This window comes from Gigantopelta aegis, chromosome 4 (genome assembly GCF_016097555.1).
Source record: "Gigantopelta aegis isolate Gae_Host chromosome 4, Gae_host_genome, whole genome shotgun sequence".
Taxonomy (NCBI): domain Eukaryota; kingdom Metazoa; phylum Mollusca; class Gastropoda; order Neomphalida; family Peltospiridae; genus Gigantopelta; species Gigantopelta aegis.
Window position 1 is genome coordinate 87324283 of NC_054702.1, and position 19664 is coordinate 87343946.

Sequence of the window (19664 nt, forward strand, 5' to 3'; positions counted from 1 at the left end):
TATCAAAGTCCGTGATATGTGCTATCCTGTCTCAGACAGTGTCTGAGGGATGGTGCATATAAAAGACCCCTTGCTACTAACGGATGCATTATATTATACAGGGGCGGATCCAGGATTTCGTAAGGAGGGGGTCTCAAAATTTAAAAAGGCACCACTAAGTTTGCCGAAAATAAACGGGGGGGGGGGGGGGGTTGGGGGCATGTTTTTGTTTTTTAAATAGGTACGTTTTCGAGACAATTTAGTGTTTTGCTAGTTGTTCTGTTCGGAAAATTTGTGAATTTATATATAATATGGTTTAATGGGAAGCTGAAAACAACATGTGTAGCTGTATGGAGGGATGAACAATGTTGACAAGTTGGAGATTTCATTGCAAAAATGTCAATCACTTAGTTGATGTTGATAGCCACGTCTTTGTGAATATACATGATTGCAAGTCCATTTAATCGATCATCCATCATAGTTGTACGCATTGCACTGAATGAATGTTAACACTCGAAACTTGTTAATGGAATGACACAGAGTAAACACTTCAAACAATGAATATTTGGAAATATCATTACCTGTGTTTCTTTCAAAGTGGCCAAAGCAGAACTGGGCTTGTCTGATTGTGGAACTCTCGACCAGTTAGTCCATGAGCTAGAGGGGTCGGTCGGTACTAACTTCATCTACTCTTAGTTTTGCCATGTACATCTTAATATATATTTTATAATGTTTTTATTTAGTTATTCAGTTAACAATTCCTTTGAAATATTGCGTTTGAGGAAAGGGGGTAGGGTTATCATAAGGGTCGTTACACAGAAACACTTCAAAGAAAACTTTATATATAGGATGTAAATATTAATTAGATGTCACAATAAGCTTCTGCTGCAATAAGATCCTTAAAAAAGAATATTTGAGGTGCTGAGCCTAAACTTTATGTCAAATTTCTATTGAAAAATAAAACTGTGTGAATTGTATTTTGTAACGTTACAAAATAAAATGTTATATGAGACCCTAATCCTTAAAGAATTTCAATATTGGTAACATATCTAAATTATCCAGTCCATTTACTCCTCATCCTCTAAGTTTTGGATTATTAAATGCCTTGACAAATATTTTACAATGCTTTTAATATAGTCTCATTAGAAATTCTATAAACATATAATTGTCGTGGAAATGGGGTATAGTATGGTCAAAAAACGGGTAGATACACATAGAAAGCTGTGAGTCCTGTAATGCTATCCCTAGGGATGTATGCTTTGACAAAAATCACTATGAACATTCGTTGCTCCAGGTGATACCAATTGGTCAAATTTTGGACTAAGTGTCTTTTCCATAAATCTAGTTCAACATCAATGACTGATGCATCAGATGGGTTGGGTAAATCTTTTCTGTGGTATTCAATTAAAGGCTTGGTCCATTCCACTAACCCTGGCCTCATGACAGATGGTATTAGTTCAAGCCACTTAACTGCAGTAACGTGACTGTCACTGAAACGTTCCGATAATTGTTGTATGATGTGATCCAGATAAAGTTCATGTTGTTTAACGACACTACTGAAGCACATTGATTAATTAATCATCGGCTATTTGATGTCAAACATTTGGTAATTCTGAATCAGAGGAAACCCGCTATATTGTTCTAATGCAGAAAGGTATATTTTATATGCACTTTCCCACAGACAAGAAAGCACATACCACGGCCCTTTTCCAGTTGTGGTGCACTGGTTGCAAAGAGAAGAAAACAATCAGCTGAATGGATCCATCGAGGTGGTTCGATCCTGCAACGCAAGTACCTCAAGCGAGCACTCAACCTGACTGAGCTAAATCCCGCCCTGATGTGATCCAGATACGATATAGTGAGATTTCTCTGTAATATTCCTCTGGGGTCCAGGACAGGCGCATTGCGGCGATGTTGTACATGACAGCTTCTCGGAACCGATGGACCAACAAAAATGCTATTTAGCCTGTTTGCAAAAACAAATTTGCGGGAGAAAAAGTAAAGGAAAATAGTTTTTTAGTTTTTTCTGAATCAGTACACCCCATAGTCGTCCAGAAAAAAATCCCCATGTTTTACAGCACTGAAATTAGGTCTTCAAAACCTATAACAGATTCACCGAGATACGGGGTAGGGATAACAAATTTACGGTTTTGGTCACTTGTAGTCTTTTTATGTCAATGCAAATTGGTAAGAAGTTACAAAAGTAATTACTCTTTACTGTTACTATGGAAGGACTTGATGTGATGATGTTATCATGATCAAATCCAAAATGTCTGCCATTTTGGCGGGAAAAACAGAAATATTATTTGGTGGTCAGCTGAAATGATTCTAACTCATCAAAAGGAACTGAAACTAATTGTAATGAAATTTTATTTATCTCTATTACAGATACTAATGATTTGGTCTGAATTTGTTTCGTAATTAGATCTATGGTGACATGGGTTGGGAATCCTTTTCATTCACCAATTATAAAGGACATTATAATAATAAAAACTGGTAGAATGTTACATAAGTGATTACTCTTTACTGGAGTCTAGGGTTAAATTTGATATGATAATACAATCATGATGAAATCCAAGATGGCGGTACATTTGGCCGTGGGAAAACGAATCTGTTGTTTTCTAGTTATTCTAACCCATCAAAAACATTTGAAACTGCTTGTAATGTGCACACCAATTATAAAGGTCTGACAAATGTTATTTTATGATAATAAGCTTGCCAAAACGTTACAAAAATTATTACTCTTTACTCAAATATATTGGTCAGTTTGATGTAATTATGTTATCATGATAAAATCCAAGATGGCGTCCATAGCATGGACAATATTGTTTTCTAGTTACGTGTCCTATGTCATTCTTTCTCATGTTAAACACGTTTTTAAAACAAAATCTTTCCTTTTTTTTCTCTTTTTTGGGGGGGGGGGGGGGGGGACGGACGGACGCGGGTATGAATCTTGAAGAGGACCATTTGTTTTGATATTAATTATTTTCAACCTTTTCATGCACCCAATTATTCAGCAGTGGTTACAAGTTTTAATAAATCACTCAGTGGCAATCTCCAGAACAGTCTTCTGCAGATTTAATTCTTTGCATTAACACTCGTTCCAGCCAGTGCTCCACAACTGGTGTAACAAAATCCGTAGTATGTACTATCCTGTCTGTGGGATGGCGCATATAAAAGATCCCTTGCTGCTAATCAACGAAGTGGCGACAGTGGGTTTCTTCTCTCTATATTTGTGTGGTCTTTAACCATATGTCTGACGCCATATAACCGTAAATAAAATGTGCTGAATGCGTCGTTAAATAAAACATTACCTTCCTTCCTTCTTTGCATTAACAAGTCAACAGGTTTGTTCGAGATTGTTAAGGATTTGAGATTTTCAGAATCAGTGCATCTAGTGGATTTCAAACTCTCTAGTGTTTTGTCCACGTCAGCCATTACCAATTCAAGTTTAAATCAACGTCGTAAACATGGACCAATAACTTCATTGTCCAAGTTCATCCACTGCATAGTCTGTGTACCTTATATACTGTCACGGACATCATTTGCGATTCAAAGATGTCTGACTGCACAATCAATGGCTGGTACTTGTGAAAGCGAATTGTCATTGAAGCCATCCCAGTGATAAAAGCTATACAAAGTATTTTGATAGTGTCTTGCGTATTAGATGAATAGAATATGTCAGCCAATGTTTCCTTAATTTCCTTAATAGCTTTCATCAGATTACTTTTGGTACGTCCAATTATAGACAATGTCATGTTAAATCTATGAATAGAAAGTGTGTCAACCTTTCATAAAATGTATTCAATACGAGCCCAATAGTTTTTCCGTTGTTCATCTGATGATCTTATTGGCACATATATTCCTTTTATCATATTCCAAGTGATGCAGAAACAATCCCAAGATGCACATGTTAATTACTGTTTATTAACAGTTTGCAGGTTGTTGACATAATCTAGTGCAATAGATACAAACAGTATATCAGCATCTCTTTGTGTTTCAAGTGGTGAATGACCACAGCAATGAAAGCAACTTTAATTGTGATGTTAGCAAAGAATGTTTTCTGGTCCTTGTCCAGGCAGCTAAACAAGTTCCCTTCTTTGATGATGACTAGAAACTCATCTGATTGCTTCACTCATGTTTGTGATCGTTAGTTGAAAACTCAGGATTCCCATGAAATATAAAAGTACACTGCCCAAAGTACTGTTAAAATTAAATGAATACTGGTTTTTTGCATTCCCACCTTATATACTAAAGAAGCTCACCGCCGTCTACAATGTGCATTTGATCTCCAAGTGGACTAGCATATGTTCTCCAAGTGGACTGTCATATGTCAGGAGTAATATAAGAGCTACAACATTAAGAGATCTGATCAAATATTTTTTTATAAATTTGAAACACCATGAACCCAGAATCATAGTAGCATAAAACAAAAGACTGAACATTTATCTGGCTATTCCATTCAGTTATTGACGAGAGATTCCAGAGCAGTACTTTCAGTTAGAAATGTGCATACGTTTTCCATTTGCTAAATTGGTATTCTTACGAATCATATGAAAGTGAATGGCCATGTGTTAAAATAAGAAAAAATCAGATGCTTATACACCTACTGCCTCTACCACATTGGGTTATGTCAAGAGCCAGCAAATTATTGGTATTGTTCGGCATCACTGAAAAGATGATACAACGAACACAGCTGTTCATAAATGTCACCAGAGGAACAGTATAAAGTAGTGGGGCATTCCACATTTCACACAATGAATGATGTCATCAGTGTTTGACCCAATTGTTGAAAAAATATCTTGTTTTAAATATGAAGTGGGTGTGACATGACATCATCATTTTGGTATATCACTTGACTAAACTGGTGACAGTTATAGCAAAGACTGCTCATTCTGGGAGAGAGTTGACAAATAATAGACAGCTTAAGACATTCCGAGGATAATAAGTATATGTTTATTTTCTTGGCTGTTAAAGAACGAAAACTGCAAGGTGCTGACTCTGATGACTGTTCGTTTTTACAGGTACTAGACATTGATTGCACTGTTAAACATCTTGGACCAATAGAAAATGTCATTAATGGTACCCACCAAGAATTTCAACAGTCTCCGACTATTTATGTATTTAGTGGATTAAACTGGACACTGTGTGTTTGATCCACCTTGGCAATATGGTCATTTCATATTCGTGTTAACAATAACGGACATGGACAAACACTGGAGTTTCAGATGTTAAAGCCAAAGTCCCAACCGATCTGATACGAACCTGTAAACATGTTTGGATCGTGTCAATTGTTGTTTGAAAAGGTTGAAAATAATTAACAGACGTAAGACTGCCCCCCTCCCCCTACTCAAAACTCTGAAGATAATTCATTGGCCCCCAATTTAAAATCAAATTATTATACAACTTCTCCTTTCCCTGCCCAAGTTGTAGTCTTCTTCTGATGCCTATTTACCTCCTGAAATTCGTACCAAATTATTTGGATATGTAATGAAGTTAAATAAAAGTTAATTTCAAGCCGTTTCAAATATTCTGATGAATTACAATGGTGTTAGCGAATTAGTAAAAACATGTTATTTTCTCTTTTTTTGGCCACGAAGGGCTGCCATCTTAGATTTGGTCTTAATGGTGTTATAACAACTTTACCCATAGACATCTATAACGAGTAACCACGCTGTAACTTGTTGCCAGTTGTGTTTGGGTTTTTTTTTTTTTTTTTTTTTTTTTTTTTGTTGTTGTTGGGTTTTTTTGGGGGGGTTGTTGTTGTTGGGGGTTTTTGGGGTTGTGTTTTCTTGTGTGTTCTTTTTTTTTTTTTGGGGGGGGGGGGAGTCAAAGAAAGACCGCAAGAGACTAAAACATAAAACATGTTAACACTTTATAATTGGTACACGAAAGTCGAAAGAAATTAATGTGAAAGCAAATGTGCATCTTCATGATTTGAACATATGCAACTACACATCCAATTACCCTATAAAATCCCATTACATGCAGTTTCAAAAGTTTTTAATAAGTTAGAATAACTAGAAAACAATATTGTCATTTTCCCCGCCAAATTGGACACCATCTTTGATTTGATCATGATTGTGTTATCATATCAAATTAAATCATTGGCACTTGTAAAGGGTAATCACTTCTACTAATTTTTAATATTATAAAATAAAATTTGTTAGTCATTATTACTGGTGAATGAAAAGGTTGGATACAATTATCATTAACGTTTATTGTCGTTTACAGGATTTGAACCCATGTCACTATAGATCTAATTACCTAAAAATTCAGACCAAATCATTAGCATATGTAATAGAGATAAATAAAAACAATTAGTTTCAGTTGCTTTTGATGAGTTAGATACTTGAGCTGATCACTAAACAATATTTTTGTTTTTCCCGCCAAAATGGCAGCCATCTTGGATTTGATCATGATAACATGATAACATCAAGTCCTTCCATAAGCAACAGTAAAGGTTAATTATTTTTGTAACGTCTTGCTAATTTTCATTGACATAAAAAGACTACAAGTGACCGAAACCATAAAAGTGTTATCCCTACCCCGTATCTCGGTTAATCTTAGATAGGTTTTGAAGTCCTAATTTCAAATTGCTGTGAAAAACAATTCCCAAAGCCCCAGACATGGGGATTTTTTTTCTGGAACTCTATGGGGTGTACTGATTCGGAAAAAATTTGAATTAATTTTCCTTTACTTTTTTCACACAATATGTTTATTTTAAAATTATACAACCAGACAAATTAGCCAATTTAACAGCTTGGTTGTACCAATGTTTGTTGAATTTGTTGACATCGTAACGCACACTTTGGAGTGTGTTCTGAACGGAAATAATATGTCGGTAGCCTTTTCTGGTGTAAACTGATCTGCCCTGAAGACAGACGGTTAAGATTCGTATATAAGCCACACAGGACATTGTCACAATGAGTGTCATGCTGAATTCGAATTGTGTCATTGTAAGGAAATAACAACCAGCAACACTGATAGTGTGACGATTCCAGTCCTGTGAAGTTCTCATCTCGTCTAAGCAAGTAATAATAGTCAGGTATAGTTCTGTCATTACTTCAAATGCGTCATGCCTTTCAATCCATCGGCAACATTAGGAACCGGTGTGGTATGTTTTTAATTTCAAAGTGGACCAAAAAAAATTAGAATGAGTAACTGTTGCCGAAAATCAGCGAACGTGAAAATACGGTTCACGACATAAAGGGAAGTCTTCCGATATAAAACATAATACATCATCGTAAATCCGACCCTTTACTTTGTTTAATAATTTTTAAAAAGCCATTTAAAAAGGGCACATCAAAGTACGTGGGGGCGATATGGAAATCTGTGACACACCTCCCCCCCTCCCCCGATCCGCCAATGTTCTTTGTTTAGTGGATGATTAATTTAAAAAAGCCATTTAAAAAGGGAACATTACAGGACTAGGGTGGGTCACGGGACCTGCAACGTTAGAACTACGGCTATTTGGTTCTTGATGGATATGGATATTTCGATGGGGGATATATTGTAACTGGTGGTAGAAAATGGCACAGACATGATATACTTGTTGGGAGTCTAGTACGTTTCCTTGTAAGGTGCATTTTGAGTGTTATAAGATGTTTGCATGTTATAAGATGTTATTAACTATAGAATGTAGTGAGTTTCCTCTCTGAGACTATATGTCAAAATTACCACGTTTGACATCCAATAGCCTATGATTAATAAACCAATGTGCTCTACTGGTGTCGTTAAACAAAGCAAATTTTAACCGTTAATGGGTATACGATATAACAAGATAAATAACTATTGCCTCTGTCGCGTAGTGGTAGGTACTGTGTTCGTATCCCAGTACCGATGTACCGGCACAAACTCAGAGTGAGTTTTAAACACAGTGGGGAGGTCTAAGTCCATTTTTTATTAACCACTAAGAGATAACCATTAGTCCCTGTCTGGAGAGACAGACGAGATAACTCAGAGTATGTCTGATCTTTAATTAAAAACAAACACAAAAATTATTTTAAACAATTAAAAACAAACCTTTAGTTTCTATGCATTTATTTTATGATTTAATAATTTCTCATTAATGTCTTTGGTGGTTAAGGAGTTCGACATTTCTTTTGAAGTTATATAGACATTCAAAACTGATGACCATGTATTTATATATGTTAGTCTGTACGGTTACTTTGCGCAGGTGTTCTAGTTTTTAATCTATTAACTAAATGTATTATAAACGTAACCTTATAACTTTCAAACGACAAGCCGATTTGCGTTTTGTGTCACACAAAGAACTTGCTGACTTTTTATGTCGAATAGAAGAGCTCTAGTTACAGTTTCATTTCGGTTTTATCGTTCACTTCATAGTAAAGCGTACAATCCTTTCAGAAAGAATGGAAAAGTAATAACTGTTAACCGACACCCAGTATACGTTTCAACTACAGCTATTTGGTGCCTAACATATGGGTATTTCGATGGGGAGGGCATATACTGTAACTGGTAGTAGAAAATGGCACATACATATACGTGATATACATGTAGGGATTCTGCTGTTTCCTTGTAAGGTGCATTTTGAATTATGCTATAAGATGTTATTAATTATTACATAGAATGTTTAAAAATGAATTAAAATTTTCTTACTAATTTGTCTCAAAAGAATGCAAATGTAATATGAAAAGTTATAAAATGGAATGTGAAACTTACAATCGAAAATTAGAGAAAACAGAATGCCGTACTAGTGTATGTAATCTTAATTATGCATATGCATCATTATGCATATATGTATATTTAAATGTAATTTTCCAATATTAATAAATGTGAAAATGTATACCTGAGAAGTTTTTAAAAATCCAAATATATTTTTATTTCATGGATTGCTTAACAGAGCAAGTATTTGTTTTAAATAAATTGTTTGTTAATAAGACCTATAAGTGAGAAAGTGTATGTATGTATATATGTATGTATGTATGTATGTATTTTTATATTTTGAATATCTCTATTGTATGTATGTCGGGTTTTGACTTAAACATACATATATTCAATGACGCACTGGCACAGGGGATATTAAAATCCTTTATTGCCTTCACAAATTTCCTCATGCCGTTACCGAGACCCGAACCTGTGGCACCCAATCGCCCGCAATTGTTCGGCCGGAACACTACCAATCAGACCAACTACGTTCCACAAAAATAGAACGATCGTTAGTCGACCATAATCGTACCGGTCCAACAACCACGCGGTTCTAAGGCCCCATGGCTTGGCAATGTTTGACTTACATGCAGATGTGGACAGACCTGGCACTGTATGTATGTATGTATGTGTGTGTGTGTGTGTGTGTGTGTGTGTATGTATGTATGTATGTATGTATGTATGTATGTATGTATGTGTGTGTATGTATATATGTATGTATGTATGTATGTATTGATATATGAATATCTATATATTGTATGTATGTCGAGATGTATGCATGTATGTATGTATGTATGTATGTATGTATGTATGTGTATGTAATGGATGGATGAATGGATGGATGGATGGATGGACGTATGTACGTATGTACCGTATGTGTGTGTATGGAAAAAAAATTCTACACTAATTCTACAGTGTATAAGAATAAAATTCATTATCATTGCAAGTAAATGGACAAGGTATTTATACGCCTACACCGCAATCATCAATTTAACCAAATCATAAAACATTCTATAGAGACATTATGCTACAAATATGCGTCAAATCTGTACGACGCGTGTGGAATGCGATATTTAGCTTGAACCGTGTTGTCAGTTAATATGCTCATGGAATCACTAACCTCGTGTAGTATCTGTTCAACGTGTGTTGGACTACCGCAGAGTACGATAACGTTCTTGTATTCGTGTGTCCAGCTATAATATTGATGTAGTGTTTGTCGAAGGCTGGGCAAATCAATCGACTGTTCAACTCGAAAAAGCAAGACGTAAATATTGGAAGCCGTGTTTGTTTGAATTATTCGTGCTCGTTGCTCTGAAAGAAAACCAACAAATTATTTCACAATGAGTTTTAGAGCTATATATCTTAAAAACAAAATGATAATAAATTTTATTATATAACATTTAGCGAAATATGTTACACTATCGGTAAAATAAAAGTGTTATCAGTCAGTAACGATATCACATTTTAGATTGTAAACTGAGTTCTGTATTGTGATTGGTTAATTACATTCTTTTTCCGGGATCAAATAGACAATAACACCCGGAAAGCTAATGACGTCATTAGAAAATTACGTCATTAGCAATTGGAAGAGGCGAAGTTGACGATTCAAGGGTCTACAGTTAGATTGTAGCCAGGTATTTTTTTCAAGAAATACCAAATATACAGTTAGTTCCGTAGAAAAAACAATTCAGTTTACAATGGACACAGCCATATTATGGAGTTTTTAGATTCGAGGGTGTTATTGTCTATTTGATGCCGGCAAATGTTTCATTTTTGACTTCAGGCTAACGCCTTACTAAGTGAAAATTTCACTATTTCACTCTAAACTGTGTTATCGTCACTGCAGAAAGTGTTATCTTCACTGTGAAAAAAGCCGGAACTATTTTGCTGCTGGCTATTTTAAAAATAAAGGTAAATTGACAAAAGTTATATAATAAATTTTTCATCAGTAGCAAGGGATCTTTTATATGCACCATCTCACATACAGGACAGCACATACCACGGCATATGATATACCAATCATGCTGCACTGGCTGGAACGAGAAATAGCACAATGCGCCACCGATGGGGATCGATCCTAGACCGACGTACCGCGCATCAGGCGAGTGCTTTACCACTGGGTTACGTCCCGCTCCAATTTATTTGAAATATAGTTATAAAATTATGATTGGTTTTATTTTTTTCCTGACGCAATATCGCAGACATTTTAAATGTTAAATTTGAGCAAATACTGAGAACATCACTCTGTAATTGAAAACTAATCAAACCTGATAGCTTCTATTATTAACGATAGATGGATATTGATTGTGTTCTGAAAAGAACTTTAGTCGAGATATGCACATGGTTTGTTAGAAATATAAATAACATTTTTGTTTTCGATAATGGAATTACATGACATGGTAACGGAATTATGAGTTTGAGATTTATTAAAATACACTCAACACCATTAAGGACCAGCAACAGTTTAGGCATTTCTTTTCTAGTGTCATATTCTTTTATTTATTTGGGGTTTTTTAATTGCACTTTACATACATATGTCTTCTGTCTAGTACTAGTAAACTGGTCTGGGATTGACAGTTCTCTTTGTGGCAGTGCAAGAAGGATGAAATCTCCAGCAAAGGACCTACTCGGGAGTGGCTGTCCTCCTATAGACGAGGCACTGAATAGATATTCGTGAAATCATGCATTGTGCAGAGATACGATCCTGATCATGTATTACGGTTTTGTCGTTCATATACTAAAGATTGCTTCAGTAAAATCCGACCCGTGATACACGTACAAATCTAGTACACGGTGGCTTTTTCATGCATTATGAAAACTAGCGAAGTGCGCATTTGGCTAGGATTTGTTACATAGAGAATGCTAAGGTGAAGGTTTCGAACACACTGAGAGAATACTAAATGAGTTCCCGTGTTATACCGTTTATAATACAACGAGTTTGTTTTCAATCGAATATCATCAACGAAAAAAAAATTGTTTTGTTTAACGACATCATTAGAGCACATTGATTTATTAATCATCGGCTACTGGATGTCAAACATTTGGTAATTTTGACATATATAGTCTTAGAGAGGAAACTAGCCACAGTTTCCATTAGTAGTAAGGGATCTTTTATAGGCACCATCCCACAGACAGGATAGCACATACACGGCCTTTGATATGCCAGTTGTGGTGCACTGGCTGGAATAAGAAATTACCACGAACAAAAGCGAGTGATGTACGATTGAAAACACACGAGTTGCTGTAGGTGTGTTTGTTATTTTGCATGAGTAAAACGATGCCATATGATACTAGGTAGACGAGATTGCACCTTTAATAAATATACACACACGACGTTAAAGGACGACGTACCATGTTCAGCGTCAAAGATGATTAAAAGCCATTTCCACTTGAGGTGCTTGACTAGACTGTAGACTGCGGTAGAGGTGACATCTTCGACCAGACCAAAGGCGTTGCAGTTTACATTCGACTGATCCTCGCCATCACTGCCACATATGTCTATGAAGTTGCCCTTCTGAACACACTTGGCAACGTCGCACACGTCGTAACACATGACTGGAACCCTATCAAACAATTCTATGGAATCTTCGAGGAATGTGCTGCACTGCGGCCGCGGCACTAGAACAACATCCGTGATATTAGTCACAGCTTTTTTCGCTAAAAGAACAAAATAAATATTGGCATTGTATTCTCTTAAAACAGTAATTACTCGTAGGGTTTTAGCACAAACGAATATGGGTTTTTATCTCACATCTGTCACTAAGTCTAAGACAATAAACACAGCGCCTTTTTCATGTAAATTAAGGTACACATTTAGTACTTTGGTTTATTGTCTTTGGACGCCAGTAAAATGTACAACAGTCTTCTATTACTTGGAACTGGGGATTAAACTGGTCGTTTACAAGCATGTATGTAATATTGCTACAAATTGGTTCTTCATTATTCACACACTATTGTTAATGTACTAGTAAATTTCGTTTGCGTGTGCCTATCTTGGCGGTTTCAGCATAGCAGATTATTAAGCAGAAATTTTTAGACAGTTTTACAGTTAAATGTACTCGAACATAGGATGTGCTACTGACAGTAATTTTGAATATTGTGATAGTATTTAAAATGTATCACATACGGCAATTTTGTTTTTCCCTTCATAAACTTTAAACACTTAGAGTTTGCAATACGTAATGTTTGGCGTGTGGTGCCAATGGCAGAAATTATATAGTGGCTAAAATTATGCAATTTGATGATAATTTATTTCTTTTGCAACTTTTCTATTTGTCATGATTTTTTTTTTAATATAATGCGAGTAGGTATGGGTTTAATAAAAGAAAAAAAGTAATAAGACAATAATTAATTACATGACATGACTTTATTTACACTCGGGCCGTTGCACAACGGTATAGGAGGAATATATACATACATATTTTGTTACATATACGTGACAAGATGGTTGACATTAAATATAATTTACAAGACATTACATACTTAATTACATAACAATTACATACCAATTAATGAATTAATGACATAACAATCCATCCATCTCTTTTTACGCAAACGACTACATATGTGTATCGGAGACAGTGATTATGGCGTTCAAATACCGGTTATTAAATGTCTTCTCTGTTTTTTTGTTATGTCGTTTTCAACATATATATTCATGAAATAATCAGACATACATACTGTTCAGAGTACAGTTACTTTCATTTTAAAGAACTAAAACATATTGGTTAATTCAACACAGTCGTTCAGTCCTTAACGAAGGCTTTCTGTATAACCAATTTTTCAAACTCGAATACTGTAGATGCTGTGAAACGGCCATAAACTTCCTGTAACATTCTGTGCTTCTTGGAAACAAAAACAATGCCTACCCGTCACATATAACCTGAGTCATATTTTATTGATTATTCTCAACGGTGTAACAAAAGAAATTATATCGCTGTTTTATATTTTCAGCGATATTTTTTATATCGGATGCAATCAAACGACAAGTCGGTTTACGGAACATTAAAACACTATTGTATTACGAGGTGGTTTCCATTCTAGATGGAACTCTCGTGTCCATAAATGCTCTTTCCCGAAAACAATTATTGCGTGTTTGATGATTCGATAATTGTAGTCGAGCTGAAGACGTCACTAGAATGATTTTCTAATATTTTTGGATGCATTCGATATTGTTTACTTCATAACCATCAGAGTGGCAATGGCTTCATTATTCTTTTTCTATATATTTATTAATAACTAAAAAGCTTCGACCGATTTTTTCCTCATAAATATAGATACGATCTTTTAAGTAACCTAATATTAACAGAAATATTGGTTATCTTTTCACAGACAGTAATGGACCCAAATAAACAATTTGTATGATGTAGTATTATGTGTAATTATAGTGGTCAGTCACATCACTATTATGTGACTGTTCACATAATTCAGTCAGACAAATATTTTGTCATTATTCACTTATTGTTCAATCACAATACCATCCTGTAATTGTTCATTTTGTGTTCAATCATAATACCATTGGCGGCATTCTATCATGGTTCGTTGACAGTTCAGTCACAATACCATTGACGGCATTCTATCATGGTTCGTTGACAGTTCAGTCACAATACCATTGACGGCATTCTATCATGGTTCGTTGACAGTTCAGTCACAATACCATTGACGGCATTCTATCATGGTTCGTTGACAGTTCAGTCACATCACCATTATACCATTGTTCACTTACAGTTCAGTCACATCACCATTCCGTCACTGTTCACGTATAGTACAGTTACAACACCATTCTGTCATTGTTCACATAGTTCAGTCGTTCACATAGTTCAGTTACAGTACCATTCTGTCATTATTCACGTACAGTTTAGTTACATCACCATTCTGTCACTGTTCACTTACAGTTCAGTCAAACCACCATTTTGCCATTGTTCACTTACAGTTGTCAAATCACCATTTTATTACTGTCCACTTACAGTTCAGTTACAACACCATTCTGTCACTGTTCACACACGCACGCACAGAAACACACACACACACACACACACACACACACACACACACACACACACACACCATCCCAAATTATTATACATTATATCTAGTGATTACTAAAAATAAAACATACCTCCAGAAAAAAACGAAAACGACGGTGGGCCTTCTGTATACAAGGTTGTTAAGTTTACAAACGGAATCTTAGTGTCACTTTCCAACTTGAAGTCTTTCGTTGTATGTAGCGTTGTTTCTATATTCACTGAAAAAAAAGAACAACATATAATTAATAAACCTAATTAAGTGCCATTCGATTTTTGGCAATTATTTGCTAGTCTCATATTACGTTAGCAAGGTTTGATCACAGGCGACTTCTAAAGGCTGTTTTCAGTAACATTTTACCCGTGACACACGAACACATCTTGCACACCGTGGATTGTTCGTGCAAGTAAATAAAAACTACCTAAATGCACATTCAGCTAAGTGTCGTTACATTGTTCGTGCAATTAAGTAAAAACTACCTAAATGCACATTCAGCTAAGAGTCGTTACATTGTTCGTGCAAGTAAGTAAAAACTACCTAAATGCACATTCAGCTAAGAGTCGTTACATTGTTCGTGCAAGTAAGTAAAAACTACCTAAATGCACATTCAGCTAAGAGTCGTTACATTGTTCGTGCAATTAAGTAAAAACTACCTAAATGCACATTCAGCTAAAAGTCGTTACATTGTTCGTGCAAGTAAGTAAAAACTACCTAAATGCACATTCAGCTAAAAGTCGTTACATGTTGGTTCATTAGGATATTCTTGCCATGTATTTCGCTTTAAACTGTTCTTTAAATCAAGTTAATAACATGCCACAACGTCGACAGCTTACAGAATAAGAAGCTATATTTTGTGGGGGGTTTTAAACTATATTTAAAGAATAATGCGAAAATATCTGCTGCCCCCTAATTAATTTTGTTGAGTATATAATGGATATACTGCTGTTATCTCTGGTGTTCGATACACAATATGTTATTGCACACTATCATGATTGTCACGGGGATTCTATAATACCCGTAACTGAATGAAACACGATTGTCCAAATATCTCTCCTAACTGTATATCTATTAGATCTCTCTGTAACGGGCGGTTATACCCTAATGTGGCTCGTCTAGGTATGATCAGAGATAAGATCTTATAAAGTATATATTATTATAGCACGTTTAGTTCACTAGAAAACACAACAAAAACACAATACACTTTGGAATCTGTATTAACCTACGCTGACAAATGTACTGCCGCAGTAGTTAATTAATAACAACAATAATAACAACCCAGAACTGATCACTTAATTAGTTAATCTCTAGGTGTCTAGTTTACACAATATGCTAATCACTTCACCGTGACACAACACCCACACGTGTAATAATTGAGAAACGCTAACACACACACGTGCGATAATAGAGAAACGCTTCCAGGGGAACTTAATTAATAAAGGAATTACAACACTATTCCTAATTGGTTAATTTTTAATTAACCCTAACTACTCATTCAATAACCTTGTAATACAGAATTAATACTGGTACCTATCACAATAACGACAATAACCTACAGTTTACCTAGGTCCTCTAGGATGACTGGCTAAGCTTTATATATAATTATTTAGGACAGTGAGCCTACAGATTACTCCGTCAGATGACCGGCAGCACCGTCTAAATAATATTGGTATAATACAGTATTAAAATATTTAAAGTCACATCAATCACATCAAGGTTATACACTGAGCAGAAAATATATATTTACCAAAGTCCCGTCTGAACTAATATAGATCGTTCAGTGGACGACGACCATTCCCCTGAAGCCTTCCTATCGTTCTCATCGATATATCTAAAATCCTAGCTATTTATTCAAAACTCTCGGAGACAGCGAATATCGTCTGGGGGTACAAGGCGGTACCTCACGTATCATATGGATTTTCCACAACCACCACGCCGGCATATTTTCCTCTGATCGTCAGACTGGCTGTCGCCATTCGCCAAATCACGGTTGTAAAAACCGCACTCGCAGAGGTATTACGTAACTACTGGCCACATGGCCTCCACCGCTGGACTAAGTGCATATTGGAATGCACGATCGCGCGAAGGTATTACGTAACAAATTGCCCATCTGGCTAAGTGCATTTTGGAACTGCACACGGCCTTCTAAAACAATTAATATCGCCACAGGCGAAAGAAATTAAGAGCATGTACCGTCACACACACCCACCTCAAAAAGGATATTTCCTCTACTCTAGGAATAGGGAAATATACTACATTAAAACAAAAGGGTGCGTTAACCGACGCATCCGGGCATTTATAACACATGTAATAATAAGGTGACTACCAGTAATCACACTGAGTCTCTGAGTCCCTGGTATACAAATAAAATATATAAAAACAAAACAGAAATCAAGAATGTCAACACATTATCATAACGTTCAACTTCGGGACAGGGCATCAGCGATTACATTGGATGTGCCCTTGATATGTTCAATGGTAATTGGGTATTCTTGCAGAAGAAGACTCCATCTCAAAACTCTCTGGTTGGAGGCTTTCATTAGGATGGTCCAGTCCGTCTTCATCTTCTTGGAACAGCACAGCTCCAGCACCCACGTCACTGGCATCCACAGCTAGCTTGAACGGCATTCGGTAGTCTGGTGCTGCCATCACGGGAGACGAGTAGCGCATCTGCTTGAGACGGTTGAATGACTTCGCGCATTCATCTGACCAGTGTCGCACGTTTTCCAGGTTTTCTCCGATAGGCATGCTGTCGAATCGGTGTAGCGTTGGGTTCCATGCGCACATCCTGGCTTAAGGTATTAGTAGCCGTTGGAAGGTCTTGACAAATGGAAACATTGTCTTGTTTCAACGTAGTCAACTTTGCTCGCTGGGGGCTCAAGTCTGCTATAATCTGGCTGTTGGTTATCTTGATCTCTGCAGTCTTGACGTCATCACAGGAAATTAAGTGACTCTCAATTTGGACGGGTAGCACTGGAACTATCGGCAGTCTGTCAAAATAACCTTTTAGCAAATTGATGTGACAATACCTACTTTTCCTAACCCTAACAGGAGTGTTTATCACATACCCTGTCTCATTAACCCGTTTGTGCACAACATAGGGCCCGAAATACCTGTTCTGTACAGAACCCCGTTTAATGGGAAGGTACAGCAGCACCTTATCCCCTGGTTTAAATTCCCGACTCCTAGTCTTCCTATCAAACACTGATTTTATTTTGCTCTGAGCATGGCTCAGTTGCTTCCTAGCCTTCCTATCACACACTGATTTTATTTTGCTCTGAGCATGGCTCAGTTGCTTCCTAGCCTTCCTATCTCTAACTCTCTTATTCATTAATACTCTCTCTGTTAACAATGTAGTGCGAGCTGCCAACAAATTTGGATTAGCCCCCTGCTCTAGGATTAGCTCTTGTCTATTACAAGGTGAGTCCCCTCTATCAAACACAACTGGTTCAATTCCCCTCTGCGGGAGATCAACAGGTTCCACCACATTTAATTCCTCAGTTGACTTATCTACCATTTTACTGATAACCTCATCCACTCCAATTTCATGGCTCACACACGTATCAGACAAATCACAAATATCCTCTGGGTATCGTGTTACCCTACTGGCCATAGCCCTAGTCTTTACACACGCAGAATATCTAATCTCACCAACCTCACACTCTTTTATTGGTAAAGGGCTGTCTTCAATTAACAATTGGTCACATTTCGGCTGACAACACTGACTAGTCAAATCATTACCCAACAAAACTCCTATGTTTTCAACAGGCAAGTCCTTCACAACACCCATAACGACTGGTCCCGTCACAAACTTCGAACACAAGAAAACGTTATGTAACCGGACAACCATATTTTCTCTAGTAACTGAGGTTAAAGCAAAACTACGTCCTGTATCTGAATTTTCAATACCAGCTAAACACTCCGACGTGATCAGCGACTGACTACAGCCTGTATCTCGATAGATTGATATTGCCTTAGGACTCAATTCTTGTTTCACATCACAAACCATACCAGTGGACACATACGGGTTTACTTTCTCTGCCATGGGACTAACCATTAACTCTCTCGCTAACGGAGCTGACCTCACTAAACCGACCACTTGCGCATTATCGCGTTTCCTTTTAAAACAGTCCCCGACAAGATGGTTATCCTTTTTACAGTAACTGCAATGTGGACGAAAAGTTCGTGCATTGGCTGATAATGCAGGCTTATTCTTACTTTGCCAACCAGGTGCATTCCTTGCCTGACTAGCTGACCAACTAGATGACTCTCCCCGATAGTTACTTTCCCGGGAAAAACCTGGCTGAAATTTCTTCTTATTACCCTGTTGTAAAGAGCTACCCTGTACTGCCTGAGCTTTGTGTATTAACACGTAATCATCTGCCACTATAGCCTGCCTACTCTATCTTTTTTGACATCACGATCCTCTAAATGAATACGTAAGCTAACTGGTAATCCATTTTTAATGTCCTGTAAGATCACAACTCCCGTAACTCGGTATATGACTCTACCCGATGAGACCACCACCCATTTATCAAACATCCCTGCCTTCTTAGCCACAAACTCACCATAAGACTGACCCTGCGTTTTTCTCAACTCGCTATACCGTAAACGATAATCCTCAGGTCGTAATTCATAAGCCCTCAACACTGCGCCTTAACTAGGTCGTACTGACTTGCTCGCTCATCACTCATTGAATTATAAGCTACACTATCCCTTCCCCTTAAACTTAGACACGGCTAACAATGTCCACTTAGACTGCGGCCAATTTAGCTGCTTAGCGGCCCGTTCAAAAAGTTGGAAGAACATATCTACGCTCCTGGTCATCAAATACCGGCACTGATCTATAATGCCTCCGACATGTTTAAACCCATTTCCTGCCTCTCGTCTAACTTCTCAGTATTCAACTTAACTCATGTTCCACTTTTAATTTCTACTAACTTGGAATTCTCTATCCATCTCTTCTCCTCTCTCTCTCTTCCTCTCTCTCCTCT

The 19664-nt window shown here is 36.7% G+C and overlaps 1 protein-coding gene across 1 annotated transcript in view; it reads right to left on the reverse strand.

The window, feature by feature from the left end:
* The window catches only part of LOC121372342 (glutamate receptor ionotropic, delta-1-like), a 42116-nt gene that overhangs the window by 20942 nt on the left and 1510 nt on the right, over positions 1–19664 (reverse strand). Inside the window, exons 2-4 of the mRNA XM_041498644.1 lie at positions 14768–14893; positions 12001–12306; positions 9770–9960 (exon numbers count right to left, since the gene is read on the reverse strand). Of these exons, the coding sequence (XP_041354578.1) occupies positions 9770–9960; positions 12001–12306; positions 14768–14893 (623 nt within the window). The remainder of the gene's footprint in view (positions 1–9769; positions 9961–12000; positions 12307–14767; positions 14894–19664) is intronic.